This window comes from Bidens hawaiensis, unplaced genomic scaffold (genome assembly GCF_021521415.1).
Source record: "Bidens hawaiensis isolate Kalapana, Puna unplaced genomic scaffold, B.hawaiensis_p1.1 tig00010348_1, whole genome shotgun sequence".
Classification (NCBI taxonomy): domain Eukaryota; kingdom Viridiplantae; phylum Streptophyta; class Magnoliopsida; order Asterales; family Asteraceae; genus Bidens; species Bidens hawaiensis.
In genome coordinates, this window is record NW_027491786.1 from 888,014 (window position 1) to 905,276 (window position 17,263).

At 33.3% G+C, this 17,263-nt stretch overlaps 1 protein-coding gene across 3 annotated transcripts; it reads left to right on the forward strand.

Moving 5' to 3' along the window:
• The first annotated feature begins 2,961 nt into the window (after positions 1–2,961).
• On the forward strand, positions 2,962–7,692 carry LOC143534899 (uncharacterized). 3 transcript variants are annotated; one of them, XM_077029271.1, is made up of 6 exons: positions 2,962–3,427; positions 3,693–3,828; positions 4,657–4,750; positions 6,202–6,238; positions 6,330–6,621; positions 7,308–7,692. In XM_077029271.1, the coding sequence occupies exons 1-6, from the start codon at positions 3,224–3,226 to the stop codon at positions 7,544–7,546; spliced, it is 1,002 nt and encodes a 333-aa protein (XP_076885386.1). In that variant the 5' UTR covers positions 2,962–3,223; the 3' UTR covers positions 7,547–7,692. The 3 variants fall into 3 exon arrangements, with proteins under 3 accessions (XP_076885386.1, XP_076885385.1, XP_076885387.1); XM_077029270.1 differs by having other exon boundaries at positions 2,966–3,427; positions 4,576–4,750; XM_077029272.1 differs by having other exon boundaries at positions 2,989–3,427; positions 4,576–4,750; positions 7,288–7,461.
• The last annotated feature ends 9,571 nt before the right edge of the window (positions 7,693–17,263 follow it).

Genomic DNA, 17,263 nt, shown 5'->3' on the forward strand with positions numbered 1-17,263 from the left:
TGATTCACCGGAAACGGCGCTATTTTGATCGATATCGCAAGGTCAATAAAAAACACTGATAAAATACCTTTACTAGATAGGGAAAGTAAGGTGTTGAATCCACAGGGAATAAGTGGAAAGTGTAAGTGAAACTCAAATTTTATTATAAAAATAATTAAAGTGGACAGACGATATCAAGCAGTTTAGTTGAGTAGTTTGTAAACAATGATATGAAAATAACCAAACTCTAGGGTTCGGGTTTCAAAGCAGTTTAGGGAATTGATAAACTTCTTTGGATGGTTTCTTATAAAATATGTAAATAAAAACACTTAACGATTGATTGTGTTAATCGTCAGAACTGAATCCGAACAATTGACACGGCTTAATGAAATTCTAGTTGATTAATGGTTTTTCTTGTTGAAACACAAAATCAATAATATGGTTAACGATAAACGGGTCAAAGACGAAAGAACTTAATCTTAATTGTTGATGACCACAAATCAATTAACTAACAAAAGATTAAGCAATCAATTAATAAAAATTGTTTAAGCACAAAAGAAAACACAAAGAATTTATCAACCGAATGATTAACCAAATCCAAATCCAAAGTTAAAGTATCGAATATCAAAACTTAACATGCAACTCAACCCTACACCCGGAGATGGTTATGAAGCCTTTAGCCTTGCATCTCGATCTTCATGCTCTTGATTATGACGTTGAAGAAGGAGTTCATGGATCAATCGTGTGATTAGGATGTGTGTTGGTGGCGTGAGATGGCCTCCAAGAAGTCCCAAAACTGATGGTTAATTAATAATATCGACCTTAGGGTTTTATCTCTTTAAATATTGAAGAAAAATACCTAAAACCCATTTTCCGTCAGACCCGGCAGTAAGCTACGGCCGGGCCACCGTAAGCTACTGGCTGGCCGTAGCTTACTGGCTCTCGTCACTGCCATACGGCGGCTATAGCAACAAAACACCGTTTTCTTAATAAAATCTTCATTTCAACTCTGTTTTCGTCCCCGTTTGTCGTATTTCAATTATCTATCATATCATACATCATTACTTTCATTTCCACTCCATAATGAATGCTCCAAATAGTCTCCTTTAAGCTCTTTTAAGCTCCGATCACCTGTAAACATAAAACCAATCAAATTACTTGTGTTCGATACATATAAACAAGTAAAACACACAATATAAAACACTTAAAGTACGTTATTCATCCTTACATCACTGAACATTATGTCAAAGTATCTCCTAAGTGCCAAACCATGTACTAACCATCCGAAAAGTCATATAGTGCAAAAATGATAAAACTGACCACAAAGCATGGCAACAATTTTGAATTTACATGACAAATGTTAACCTAACAAAATCTATTTTCTATCACATCAAATCACATAGTTTAATTATGAAAACTTTACTACAGTAAAATACAAGTATTAGGTTTACCATGCTATTTTATTGTATTTTTCCTATGTACACGAAAAACATAACAACTCATACAAGACAACAATGTACGTGCAACTATTTCGGAGCGCAACATAAAGTATAAATCGTCTAATATTCTATACTAAACAAAATAGTGCAAAGACAAATGAGTTAAAATCCTAACTGAATCTATGATCTTTCATAAGTGGAATCAACCCGATTGCTTTTGTCAAACCCAAGATATGTAACTTAGATTCAAGACCATAATACAACTTTTCACAACAACCTAGATATGTAAAGTTGTATAATTATAAATACTATGAAATCTAAATTCATACATTTTGATGCTTAGTTTTCTGGAAACTATACTCAAGGTAGTAAATCATAAAATCAATAACCACTCAAAAACACACGTTAAAATCCGTTTACAACACCAACAATAAAGATATATGAATCTGCCAAGAAACTAATTTCATCTATATCTCATGCAAATTATGTTTCTGACATGCTTATGATTCTAATTAAGAGATATGTGTGTGTAATGTTTAGAGAGGGAACAAAAGAATGTGTGTGTGCTTGTGTTTATGTTATGGAGGCCGGCCACAAGGAGATGAGAAAGAGAAGAAAAATGCCAACCAAAAGCCTTGTAACCATTCCTCATAACTCTTGTTAGAATGACTTAATTGATTTATGCATTATTGCTCTATTAATCACCACTTTTAATTAACCTAATATTATTAACTTATGATTACATGAATTAATAAAATACGTAACATGTAACATTCATATAATTTTATTTTCTTAGACATAACATAACATAGATATGTAACACATTAGGTCATGTAGCATGTAACATCTTATACATGTACCATATGTAACAAGTAACATATATTACCTATATATTTCAATGCATTTCATTTTTATTATTTTTAGTTGGTCATATTTATTAGACCACCAACATTTTTGGACGGACTCACGTGACATGTATGTACGTTATCAAATGGAGTTAATGAAACTAACCAAGTTTAGTTAACGGAGTTAACCTAAAAATGCCGGGTTTCACAAGTAAGCTAGGACCACCGTAGTTACAAACTTCATACATCTGAACCACCTTTGTAATGAGTTTATAAGTATCAGGAGCAAGTTTGTGATTATATAAATTTGAAGATCAAGCGTGCAATATCTGCAAACCACATGGAACAACCATTCAGTTAAGTATGTACTTATTTTTATATAACATGAAACCACTCCTAACACTCAAGTAAGTCTTTCTAAAACATGATATCAACTGTTTATAGATATTTTAACACTACATACCTGAATCACTTACTTAAAGACATTATTTAGAAGAAAGCACATATTAAAAAAACTCATTTAAGTCAAGCTTCAAACTTAAGTTTTTAAGATACCAATCATGTCTTAATAATTATTCTCATGTTATTGGATAAAAAGACCACCTAGTCATCCTTGAAAGAATATTGTAAAATTTTATAGAATTTAACTTAGATACTGTGGTATCATGTTTGACCAAGAAAGTATATTACAATCGCATGGTTAGAAGGTGGTAGAAAGAGATGATATGATGGTGGGGTGTCATCAATGGTCTATATAATTGATATCCATATTTTGATAGGCCCTCTTTTTCACCTTTTGCTTTTCGCTCTTCTTCCTTCCCTCCCTCCCTCCCTTATCTTTCTTTATTTTCCCTCCAACCTGGATTTCTGTCCCAATTGTCTCCTTCCTCATCACTTTCTTTACAACTAAACCCTACTTACCTTCCTACTCTTCAAAATATTCAGTTTCAACTAAAAAAGATGAGTCCGGCGGCAGCGACACCCACTACTAACTACACAGCCGGCCAGTTCGGTGACACAACTTACACTAAAGTTTTTGTTGGTGGGTTGGCTTGGGAAACCCAAAAGGATACCATGAAAACGTACTTTGAGCAGTTTGGTGAGATCTTGGAAGCTGCTGTCATCACTGATAAGATCACAGGCCGATCTAAAGGCTATGGCTTTGTAAGTAATTTGTACTTTTCTTTCTTCTTATTTTCTCCATCATTTGGATAGAGGTCCTGCTAATAGTCTTACTATTTGCGTGATTTTTACTGGGTATGATTGTATTGTTGTTGTTTGTTCATATTTTCAGCTAGATCCTAAAGGAAATGAAGGGTTTCATTATTATTTGTAATGGGTTTTCCTAATATTGGTATCTTGAACATGAAGTCAATTAGGTTATGTATCATGTGATGTGTTTCATACCAACTTCTGGCCATAAATGCAGGTGACTTTCCGGGAAGCTGACGCCGCAATGAGGGCTTGTGTTGATGCGGCTCCGGTGATTGATGGTCGGAGGGCCAATTGCAATCTTGCTTCTTTGGGTGTTCAAAGATCCAAACCCTCAACCCCTAATAAACTAGGTATCCATCAGTTCTTTCATTGAAATTATGATATCAGGATTGTTAGTTAATTAGAGTTAACATTTGGAATCCATCATTTAATGAATTGTTAGTACGAATTTATGATTGTATAAACAATCATAGCGAGCAATTCGATTAGTCAGTGCCGTAGTTTTAGCGTGTAAAGATAGTATAGTTATAAGTTAATAAGGTGAATATCCTTAATTATCGAACAAGTCTAGGAAAGAAGTTGAGGTTTTTGATTAAAGCGAATCAATGAATATTACTTATTGAGGTAGGGTTTTCACTTTTATAAAGAATTTTATGAATGCAATGCTTTAATTACAACCATAAATCATGGGTACATAATATGTATGTGTGTTTCTTCTAAAAGCTAAAAATAAAATTAATAATGATACAAGAATAAAAGCATGACAGGTCATGTATGTTCAACTTGATGAGTTGATGGTTACTATATTTACATCATTTTTGTTTTCTATACTTAATTTGTTAAACATTGTCACATTGATAACTTAAATGGTTACTTTAGCACTAGCTTCATATATATTAAAATAAATATATCTTGTAACTTTCTTTGGGTTGGAAAAGTCTTTGCTTGCAAGCCAATTTAGCTATAGGTCAATTAAAAGCTGAACAATTTTACGAAGTAAAGTATAACTACGAGATAGTGCTACTACCAAGTTTCAAACATCATGTGTGTGTACATATATATATCCTAGTAGTTATATGCATAAAATAATAATGTAGGTGGAAGAAGGACCATTAAGGTAATGGGTGGTTATGGAGGAGGGTATTATAATCATAACCATCATCAAGCTGGTGTTGCAGGTGGAATGGGAACAACAACTTTCCCTGCTGCTACAGCCTTCCCACATTATGCTATCCACCAAGGCATCCCATTTCCTGCAACTAATCTTTATGGGTTAGTCTCTCCCTCTCTCCCTGAATATATATACATACACCACAATATCACATCCATGAAAAAGCTTCATTGTATCATAAATAATGAGACTGTATAATATACAACCAAATTACCAATAGAAGAGTATATATGTTTCTCTACAAAGTATTACAATATTCATTGTTAATTTTGTATCTTCAAAACATTTTTATGTGAAGGAACATATAAAAGCATAGCGATATCAAAGAGTAGTCTAACTTGATCGTTTATAAGCTTTTTGTAATAAATAATATTTACAAATAACCCTACTTATAAAACTACTAATCATTAATCACTAACAATCCTTATTAAACTGAACAAAAAAGAAACTTTACTCAAAAGCTCCTAAGTTTTGCAAGTGCAACAAAATACCCTTTGTAGCTAGTAACACAAGATTACTCAACAACATAATCTCAATTGTCCGGTTTAAAAAATGTATCCGCTCCACAAATACATACATGTGTATGTATATACATTTTGACAAATCACTAAGCACCCTATATAATGATATATGCATATGTAGAAATAGGTGGGTTCTGTACAAAACACTGTGTATTGCGATAACAGGTTTAATAAAACTACATATATAATTTATTCATATATTTTCTTTTATAACTATAGATGAATAAATATTGTATTTATAGCATTTCTTAGATATTAAAAATTTAAGACTGAAGATATATATTCAGTCTTAAATTTTTAATATCTAAGAAATGCTATAAATACAATATTTATTCATATATAGTTTTAAAAAAAATATATGAATAAATTTTTTTACAAATATAACGTATGTTTAAGTTATGAAAAGTTTTAACAAATTTTAATTATGTTAACAAACCAGGTTGTAGCTTTTATTGTAAATGACGTATACATTTGCACAATTATACATGAGATGTATAAAACTTTTAAAATATAAATTATCAATAAAAAGAATAACACTAATTAAGTTTTTTTTTTCCCTAACAATAAGTTACCATAAAAAGTTGCAGAGAAAAAATAATTACAAATTTATAGTAGGGACAAATCTAAAGTCTATTAAAAAACCTAAAACTCACAATTGGGAAAGTAGTACCCTACCCGTTAATGACTGGTTGAAGCATGTGGGCAGTGCCAACTCAATGGGAAAAAAATATCATTAAACAAATCAAAAGCATCTTTGTGTATTCAGGCGTGCTCTACTATCCGCATGCATCATCATGATTAATAATATATAATTTTTTTTTAACTCTGACTATAATCAAACTAACCTGCAAACTGCACATGAGTGGTACTGTAGTACTTCCAGTTCTGCAGGCATATGCCAGTTACTATTATCTGTTATTTACCAACTTTTTGTTAAAATTATTCACCACGCAGCCCATGCATGCATTTATAGTAACAGTGCTTGTTATGCATGTTAGGTTTTATCTCTAATTATTTGTCCAATTTGGCAGATACTCAACTTATTCTCCAGATTACGCCTACCCAACGGTAAGTTTGTTGTGTCCCATGTTCGCTTTAAAAACGTTGTGTTGATATTAATGTTTAATTTGAATGACAATTTTATGATATTTGTATTCAGAGTTACTATAATGTGTATGGAGGTACAAATGGGCAGTATCCATTTTATGGAGCAAGTGTGAGCGCAGCTAGTGGTGGTATGATTACAGCTGCGGGTGTAACTACAGCTACGGCCACCTTCTACCCGTATCTGAATCTGGCAGAAGGCGGCCATGGAGGCTATGCTACTGGTCAGAGCTATGGTGTGTACCCACACCATCTCTACCAGTATTCGGCTGTGAATTCTTCCGTGGGGTACCCGCAGTATGATACCCCAATCTCCCTCGCCACCTCTTCACCATTGCAACCTGCAGGTTTAATTTGCATTATAATGTTGCTTATTAAGTATGGGGATGTTTGGGGTTCCTTATTTTGCCATTTTATAACTTTTGATTAAGTTAATAAGTTACAAAAGTGTAACTTATGGTAATTTTTTCTCTCACAATATAAGCAATACCAAACATCTTATTGCTTTTTAAAAAGTTTATAAGTCACACAGCAACGATTGAACTGATTATACACGTCTTTCGACTTATTTAGGCGCTAAAAGTGTAGAAAGTTACCAAGTATTCAATTTATTCTTGCATGCAAAGAAAAATGCAACAATGTTAGTATATAACTAATCATATATCTTTTGAAAAACCACTTAATCCTTTAACCAAAACAAAAAAAGTTAGGCTAAATGTACCTGCCTCATTTCTTTTTATTTGGTGAACTCTTCATTTCAACTCGTCAAATCAGTAATATTCTTTTCGTTTCATATAAGACTATAAAAGAACAAAAAAATTCCCTTAATTTGATGTTTTAGGGAGGCAATAATGAAATTTAGAAAAGGTACGTTTAGCCAACCCAAAAATAACATTCTTATAGAGTATGGAACAAGTATGAATAATCTAATGATTTGGTGTAGTGTGACATGATACAAAATATTAGAAAGAAAACATTATGGGCTAATCGCAAGTTACTAACATTTTTGACAGTTTGTTTTGCTGTGCCACAGGCATAAGCACGGTTCTACAATCACCCGCTACTCATCATTATGAGATTCAAGAATTGCATTTATCGAGGATTTGCTTTCCATTCTCAGAATCTTTTTCGTTAAGAAAACAAAACCGACCTTTGACCCAACCATGGTTATCACTTTCATTCTCTCTCTTTCATGGAGCCCTTGATAAGTTTAATCAAGGCCATCCAAGGCATGGAAACAAACCCTCCATAGGGGTTACCATCATCATTTGAAGGCCATTTTTCTATCTTTTATTGAAAGGGCAGGGTCCCCTACAAACATATGCATGTGGTCTCACCATCTTATGGCTTTAAAAAATAATGCTTTATAAGTTGGAGAAAATTTATACCAGTTTTTGGCTTATGGAAATTGCCAAGAGGAAAAACATAACACATCATAATTTTCAACTCATTTTCTTTTTAATTAAGAGAAAATGTCAATGCTTCAAGTTTCAATGTTTTTAAGAAAGATGTCTTTTTATATGTATACATTTAGTTTAATCATGGGCATTGGAATGTGCCCTAAGTTTTTGTTTTTAAACTCGAACCCTGGTCTTAGATTTTAAAAAAAACTTGGCTAGAATGTTTTAGTTAAAACTAGTGTGCTTTTCCACCAAATTTTGTTTTCACAAAAACATCATATGTTTTTAAGGCTAAGAACATCTGACGTTTCTTTCTTTTTTTTTTTTCAATTGTAAATTTACTTTGGCTAAACAAAGGGAGTTTATTCATGTTACTGAATAACATTAAGGCATATTAGTAGTGCATTTAGGTTATCAAGTTTATGTCAACTCTTTAGCTAGGTATAGTGAACTCCGTTAAAGGAAACAGAGCTCCAATGCATAAGATAGTAAACCGAATGAGATATTTTCAATCTTTCGACTTATGGTCTTTGACACATAACCATGGTTAGGACTCAGGTCAATGTTCTCCCTCTCTCATCTTTCTGTCTTGTCTCAGTTGACTACGTTGAGACAAAATTTGGAACCTATTATAATATGTAATCATGATTCAAGATTTGAACTTGGGATTGTAACTAGGAATTAATGTTGCTTAATACAAGACTCATTCTCAATCAATGGTGATTGAGATTAGCCTCTACTTACTCCTATTTTCATTTAGAGATTTGTTAAATCATCTATACGTACCTTGCTAATCCTCTATTAAGACCATTTCAAAATTGATAACTCACACATTTATTATATAAATAGTTTATACATATATATGTGCCTAAGCAAGTCCACAAGTCTACATACTACTTTAGGATGAAAAATATATAATTCCTAATCATCTTCTTAGTCATCTTTCTAATGCAAATAAAAAAACTAAACTACGTAACTTTAATTTTGACAAGAGTTTCAAATACCATAAAAGGCCAACCTACTTTTCTTTTTGGCCCAGTAAAAGTTTTTTTCCAAAAGAGTGTTGATGGGAAAAATATTTACCAATTTGGTGTTAATTCAAAACTATTTACCAAAAGAGTGTTCTTATTTAATTTTTTGTTTCTCACTCCTAATCTTACTAGATAACTTGTATTTTTATAGTTAACACCATTAAACCTTTTTTTTAATTACTCAACCAAATGTCAATGTTACATGAATAATAAAAAAATAGGATGGGTAAAATTAATCAGATGTTTTTATATATTTGGTCAATCAAAATGTGTACATAACAATATTTATGGATTTGAAAAAAAAAATACAAACTTCAGCTATGTAAAAATCTAAGCATAAAATAAATGATTACCTACTAAACCGTAAAAAATGAGAACCTTTTTTTTATTTTTCAAAAAGCTCACTAATGATTAAGAAAATTTTGTATACATTTTCTTTCAGTAAGTTTATTTTAATCAAGATGTGATTTTCAAATCATTTTCCACACATAAATAAAATATATAATTCAAGTTTATTTATAAAAATATAGAATTAAACAAAATGAATTGGCGTAACACAATTATGTTAGTTGAAAATTTGTTGTAGCATAATTACACATTAATTCACATAATTATGAAAATGGCACCGTGTCAGTTTTTTCTTCACTTCGTATTGTGTGTGAAAAAGATATAAAAAATGCATCTTGATATTTAAAAAAAAGGTTTATCAAAACAAAATGTATATAAAAAAAAGTTTATTCATTGAATTAGTGGACGTTTTTGAAAAAAAAAATCATTTTTTTTATGTTTTGCTAGGAAATCTGCTTGCCTAATTATTTTGTCTTATTTTTTTCTTTTAAATCTTTACATAGCTTGAGAGAAGTTCGTATTTTCTTCGGATCCACAAATATTATTATGGACACATTTTGATTGACCAAATATATAAAAACATCTTATTTATTTTACCCATCCTATTTTTTTATTATTCATGTAACATTCACATTTGGTTGAGAGTAATTGAAAAAAAAGGTTTAATAGTGTTAATTATTAAAATACAAGTTATCCAATAAGATTAGGAGTGAGAAACAAAAAATATTTTTTTTTAACGACGAATTTCACACTTAAGTTGACCGCAGCTCCCAAGTCGGAAGCCCCAACCGCCCCACTCGGGCCAAGACTTTATTGTCTTAACCGCGCCCACGTTTGGCATCCGAGTTTGGTTAGGCGTCCCTCAAGAAAATTTCCAGCCACCTGCCACTTGACAGATATTGTACCGTCCACAAGAGCAAGCCCTCGTGAGTAAATACACTGTAATAGAAAACCCGGGACGGCCTCCAGATTCGAACCTGAGACCTCAAGGAGGTTAGGTTCTTATCCTTCATCAGCCTGGTCACTCCACCAAGGTGGAATGGTTAACAAAAAAATATCTAACAACACTCTTTTGGTAAATATTTTTGAATCAACACCAAATAGGTAAATATTTTTCCCACCAACACTCTTTTGGAAAAAAACTCGTAAAATCCCTTAACCTAACTTTTGCATATTAAAGTCTCTTAACTTGTTAAATTTAAACAAAACAAAGAGTTTTTTTTTTAAATGTAAACTTGAAACTGGTTTGTCCGGCTAGTTTCTTTAACTGGACATTTCTAAACATCAAAAAATTGTTGAATTAGATATTTAGAGTTTTCTTTCTCTTTGTCTAAGTCATATACACATATAAATTGGATGTGGCTTAATAGTAGAGCAATCACTTTATTAGTGAGAGGTACGGGGTTTAAACCTTACTATCACCCATTTTTACCGGTTCCTCGTTGTTGTGCCGTTTGGCGGGCATAGGGGTCGGTTTTTATCCGGGGAATCGTTCAATAGGTGGACCGTTAAGGTTAAGGGCTCCGTCCGTCCGGACTCGTAGCCGGCTCAGGCTACCTTTAGCCCATGGAGTCGCGTACGGAGTATCCGACATTACTTACGTGGTCGTTCCAAAAAATAAAAGTCACCTACACCTGGAGTAAAGTAAATGACATATCCATCTATATAGGTGACGGCCTCAAGATATCAAATAACAGAAAACTGAACTGCTATTATTGGATGATTCTTTCTTGATCTTTCTTTTTCTCGAACTCTGACCCGTAAGAAATTGAAAAAACTTAGTTTATGTGGTAAAATTCAAGCATAAATAAACCACAAATTGTAGTTTATATATGTGGTAAATTTCAACCTGAAAAAAGGGAAAATCGTAAAATTTTACCCAAAGAAACCGCAAACCATAGTTTACGCGGGTTGAATTAAGAAACCGCAAACCATAGTTTACGCGGTAAAATTCAACCCGAAAAAACCACAAATCGTAGTTTACAAGGTAAATTTTAACTCGAAAAAATGGCAAATCGTAGTTTACAGGGTAAATTTAACTCGGAAAAACCGTAAATAATAGTTTATGTTGAAAGATTCAACCCGAAAGAAAGTTAAAAAAATTATTGAAGCCTCATCGTAGTTTACAGGGTAAATTTAACTCGGAAAAACCGTAAATAATAGTTTATGTTGAAAGATTCAACCCGAAAGAAAGTTAAAAAAATTATTGAAGCCTCATCAGTTTCTATCTGTTACAAAATCAAAGCAAGAAATCGAAAGCATGTCTTTTTCAAATCGAAAACCAAACGGAAGAAATTAGATGTTCGTTCCATACTTCTATTTGTTAGCCTAATCTTGTAACTTGGGATAAAAAGTGACCGGGCTTAATTTCTAGGGCTTGTTAGAGTCGGTTTTCCTCTAGTTTAATTCAAAGAGGAATGTCTAGTTGACTAAGTTTCAAGGTTTATATAAAGGATCTTTGATGTAATATAAACTATAAAGTGTACATCTTATAGCATCAAATTATCATCATATTTAATTAAAACTCAATGCAAATTCATTGTATTTGACACTTATTCGAGTTATTTGTGAACTTGCATATCAAGGCTCCCGCTCAATGAAGAAATGATGAAAAGATGGCGTTTTGAGGACAAAATCTAAATTATGTCCAGATATGCATAGGGGTGTTATTCGGGTTGTACTTTCGGGTTTCTGGTTTTTCAGGTCGGGTTTGAGAAATTTATTTCAAGTACTCATATCGGACCTAATCTCCCTTGGGTTATTCGGGTTCGGGTTTTATGATTACGGGTTAATCGGGTCTCGAGTGTTTACCTAAAAAAACTACAAAATATATATGTGCAAAAATTCAAGAAAATATACCATCTTCTACTTTTAACATACATAATCAAATAACATAATCCAAAATACACAATTCCTTAACAAGTGACGTACGCCATGTTAAAAGTGATCAACGTAGAAATGTTTTTCTTGCTAAAAATACATATAGTTGTAGGATAACACTTATTTCCTTTTCTATATATAATGTAAATTGAGATATATATATATATATAGGGTACAGTAATTATATATACAAGTAGAGTAATTATATTATTAAATCATAAAGGAATTACATAATTACTCTACTTGGTTATCACGTATAGCACGTTAATTTTATTTGTATTAGATCCAAACCATATATATATACTCTAAAACATGCAATACAACAAAGGCATGACATATAATAATTGAATATAATACTTAGTAAAACCGGTTATCCGGCTTTCCCGAAACCCACAAAAAAGTACTTCGTACTCGACTCATATTAGTTCGGGTTGTATTCGGGTTTGTTAGATTTGGGTTCCGGTTTCATGAGTATGGGTACCTCGGGTTCGAGTTATCAATTATTCTGTTCGGGTTACAGATAAAAATGACAGACCAGAATATGCATGACTATGCCAAGAAGTGGCACGACCATGCCGAGCCAAACAGCCCATGCAAGTGCTAGTGTCGAGCCAAGTGACCCGACACGAACATCCTAGATGCCTGGCACGACCCTGCAATGCCGAGAATCAGGGCTAGTACACGTCGATGCATTGTCTAGTGGCGAATCATGACCGGGCACGATAGTGCGCATCCCCGATACAATCAGATCTTGTAAGACTTAGTGCAACAGACTGTGCCAGGCATGCACGACCATGCCATGTCCTTGCACGGTAGTGCCAAACCACTCATATAAGCTTTTGGTCTGCCTAAAGCATAACATTAACTTACTATATCGGTGCATGACCGTACACTTTATGTGGACAACCATGCACTTCGTCCATATAGCTTTTTATACATTCATTTCACTTCATTTTCAAGTGTGGAGCCTTGGTTATTTTTTCTCACTTAATGCAGAAATTGAAGGTTGTTTTAAAAGGAGTTTAAAGGCTTCCATCATTCACAAGAATCATCATTACAATCTTCAATCTTGCTTTAAAATTGTTTGCAATTACTTGATCTTGAACATGATTTGTATGCTTGTTTTTAGTTTGATTTTAGCTATATCAAGCCCTATGGGCTAAATACTTTTATTACTTAAATCATGTTGAAGCTTTTACTTATGTGATAATTATCTATGCATGATTTTGAAAATTTTGGTGTTCTTCAAGTTTATGATGAGTTCTTGAGTAGAAATTAATGGTTGAGATGCTTGTTATTTTACATAGTCTTGTAAATTTACATAGTCTTGTAAAACATGCAATACAACAAAGGCATGACATATAATAATTTAATATAATACTTAGTAAAACCGGTTATTCGGCTTTCTCGAAACCCACAAAAAAGTACTTCGTACTCGAGTAATATTAGTTCGGGTTGTATTCGGGTTTGTTAGATTTGGGTTCCGGTTTCATGAGTATGGGTAACTCGGGTTCGAGTTATCAATTATTCTGTTCGGGTTTCGGGTTACAGATAAAAATGACAGCCCAGAATATGTACGACTATGCCAAGAAGTGGCACGACCATGCCGAGCCAAACAGCCCATGCAAGTGCTAGTGTCGAGCCAAGTGACCTGACACGAACATCCTAGATGCCTGGCACGACCCTGCAATGCCGAGAATCAGGGCTAGTACACGTCGATGCATTGTCTAGTGGCGAATCATGACCGGGCACGATCGTGCGCATCCCCGATACAATCAGATCTTGTAAGACTTAGTGCAACAGACTGTGCCAGGCATGCACGACCATGCCATGTCCTTGCACGGTAGTGCCAAACCTCTCTAGAAGCTTTTGGTCTGCCTAAAGCATAACATTAACTTACTATATCGGTGCATGACCGTACACTTTATGTGGACAACCATGCACTTCGTCCATATAGCTTTTTATACATTCATTTCACTTCATTTTCAAGTGTGGAGCCTTGGTTATTTTTTCTCACTTAATGCAGAAATTGAAGGTTGTTTTAAAAGGAGTTTAAAGGCTTCCATTATTCACAAGAATCATCATTCCAATCTTCAATCTTGCTTTAAAACTGTTTGCAATTACTTGATCTTGAACATGATTTGTATGCTTGTTTTTAGTTTGATTTTAGCTATATCAAGCCCTATGGGCTAAATACTTTTATTACTTAAATCATGTTGAAGCTTTTACTTATGTGATACTTATCTATGCATGATTTTGAAAATTTTGGTGTTCTTCAAGTTTATGATGAGTTCTTGAGTAGAAATTAATGGTTGAGATGCTTGTTATTTTACATAGTCTTGTAAATTTACATAGTCTTGTAAAACATGCAATATAACAAAGGCATGACATATAATAATTGAATATAATACTTAGTAAAACCGGTTATTCGGCTTTCCCGAAACCCACAAAAAAGTACTTCGTACTCGACTCATATTAGTTCGGGTTGTATTCGGGTTTGTTAGATTTGGGTTCCGGTTTCATGAGTATGGGTAACTCGGGTTCGAGTTAACAGTTATTCTGTTCGGGTTTCGGGTTACAGATAAAAATGACAGCCCAGAATATGCACGACTATGCCAAGAAGTGGCACGACCATGCCAAGCCAAACAGCCCATGCAAGTGCTAGTGTCGAGCCAAGTGACCCGACACGAACATCCTAGATGCCTGGCACGACCCTGCAATGCCGAGAATCAGGGCTAGTACACGTCGATGCATTGTCTAGTGGCGAATCATGACCGGGCACGATCGTGCGCATCCCCGATACAATCAGATCTTGTAAGACTTAATGCAACAGACTGTGCCAGGCATGCACGACCATGCCATGTCCTTGCACGGTAGTGCCAAACCTCTCATAGAAGCTTTTGGTCTGCCTAAAGCATAACATTAACTTACTATATCGGTGCATGACCGTACACTTTATGTGGACAACCATGCACTTCGTCCATATAGCTTTTTATACATTAATTTCACTTCATTTTCAAGTGTGAAGCGTTGGTTATTTTTTCTCACTTAATGCAGAAATTGAAGGTTGTTTTAAAAGGAGTTTAAAGGCTTCCATGATTCACAAGAATCATCATTCCAATCTTCAATCTTGCTTTAAAATTGTTTGCAATTACTTGATCTTGAACATGATTTGTATGCTTGTTTTTAGTTTGATTTTAGCTGTATCAAGCCCTATGGGCTAAATACTTTTATTACTTAAATCATGTTGAAGCTTTTACTTATGTGATAAGTATCTATGCATGATTTATAAAATTTTGGTGTTCTTCAAGTTTATGATGAGTTCTTGAGTAGAAATTAATGGTTGAGATGCTTGTTATTTTACATAGTCTTGTAAATTTGATGGATTCTTAACCATATTATGTTGGAAAACCATGTTTTGAGTATTTATTTATAAACTTTATATGTGCATGCATTCTTAGTTTATATCATTTTGTTAGGAATAACTAGTGTAAATTATCTTGGTTGCAGATTTTAACAAGTATGGAAACCTATCACTTGATGCTGGAAAATTGTATGGTGACAACAAGATTCTTGATATAGTTGATGTTTTCTAGAGGTTGGGGCCATAATCCTTAGTTTATAATTGCTAGTTGAAATATTCTTATGTTAATTTTGGTCTCTTAAGTTGTCTATTGTTATATGATTTTAGATGGTTAGGATATTATTTTCACGCTAGCTTTCCTTTGATCGTGAGATCGGGTAGTTTTGACAAACTTTCTGATCTCTGTTTACAAACTTGAATGAATGCTCATCATGATGTTTTTGTGCTAGTATTAGGACACCTTGATTGGAATATAATATTTATATTTATCTTAATTCATGATGTTGTCATTATCATTGTTATTTGTATCACTAGTTTAAAAGGATGCATGGTCTAGGTAGCTTTGTTGGATTGATTGTTTCTTGTATTTTTACTTTTTTTGTTTTATTTTATACTAGGTTAAGTAGTTAAAAATTCAAATCGAGATTTACTTGTTCGGTTGGTCATTCACAAAGAATTAGTACTAGAAATTTACATTGTCTATGGATTGATACTTGATTCTTACCGACATCTCATTACAAACGATAGTTACACTTCCCTTTCATTTCTGGTTTAGTTGTAGGTGAAAACCTATTTTTAAAACCCGATTTGTGTGGAGTTGCTATATATATATATATATAGGGATGGTTCAGGAGAGAAATCAAGTTATTGCGAAATATGCGAGAAGTTAATTATAGCCCTAGATTGAGAGTGACCAATGGCCTATATATAATGTAGCATGATTGTAAATAATGGGTCATTGATAGAAATATGACAAGAAAGGGTAGTGTAGTAATTTCTTTTTTCGTTTAAAATGGCGCCACATTAAAAATCCAAAATATCACGGACATTCATTACCCAATTTCTTCCCAAAATTAGTACTTCCAAGTTAGCAACAAAATTCATATGCACTTGAACAACCGAATCTCCTAAAAATATTTGTTAATACACGATCGTCTTTAGCTTTCGTCTTGATAATCATCGCATTGATAATTGTGTTTACAAACGGGTCAGCAGATATGTCAAACACACTTAGCATATACGGACGTATAAGTTTGATTGTGTGCATGTGCATGGTGTTGCTATTCACGTATATGTTGTTGTGTTCACGTATAAGTGTGCCATGTGCACTTATACGGCTACATGATAAACTTGAACTTATACGTTGAAGGATTGGTGCTACACTTATACGTTGACCTAATACGTTGGCTGCTACTGTCTATATATATAGATGCTCTGTAGGTTAGTTTGTTAGGCTTTTGGATCACTTTCTATTATTGTTTTATTTTACGATCCATTAAGTCTCGTGTGCTTAACTTTCATATCTTTTGTAATCGTGTGGCTTGATATAATAAACTTTTTAAACGAGATATTATCGTGTTTTTCATCTTGTACAGATTTCCACTCAATACATTAAAGAGTAGGATCAGTTTCGTAACATCATGTGGATCCCTCTCATGAACTTTTAATTAGTATCAGAGCCGTGTGGCTCCGATTCTACTCGAGAAACTCGATTTTATCTTATTCTTATCAAGTTTGATGCATTTCGTGTTGATGCAAACCGAAGCTTGATGATGTTTATTTTAATGGAGGCTGAAGCTTGATGATGTCATAAATGAAGGTTGAAGATGAAAGTCTTAAAACGTTTATACCTTATCTTCACATGTGATGTCCATCATCCATATATATATATGTAAGTATAATACATATTCATTATTTGGTTCCACATACTTATATGAATCGGACATATACGATCGTTCAAGTTACA

Bases quoted from the DNA above. Each gene is read 5' to 3' on its own strand.
- LOC143534899 (XM_077029270.1), top strand. From the start codon at position 3,224: ATGAGTCCGGCGGCAGCGACACCCACTACTAACTACACAGCCGGCCAG. The intron at 3,428-3,692 runs GTAAGTAATTTG...CCATAAATGCAG, and splicing joins GATCTAAAGGCTATGGCTTT to GTGACTTTCCGGGAAGCTGA. The intron at 6,622-7,307 runs GTTTAATTTGCA...GCTGTGCCACAG, and splicing joins TTCACCATTGCAACCTGCAG to GCATAAGCACGGTTCTACAA.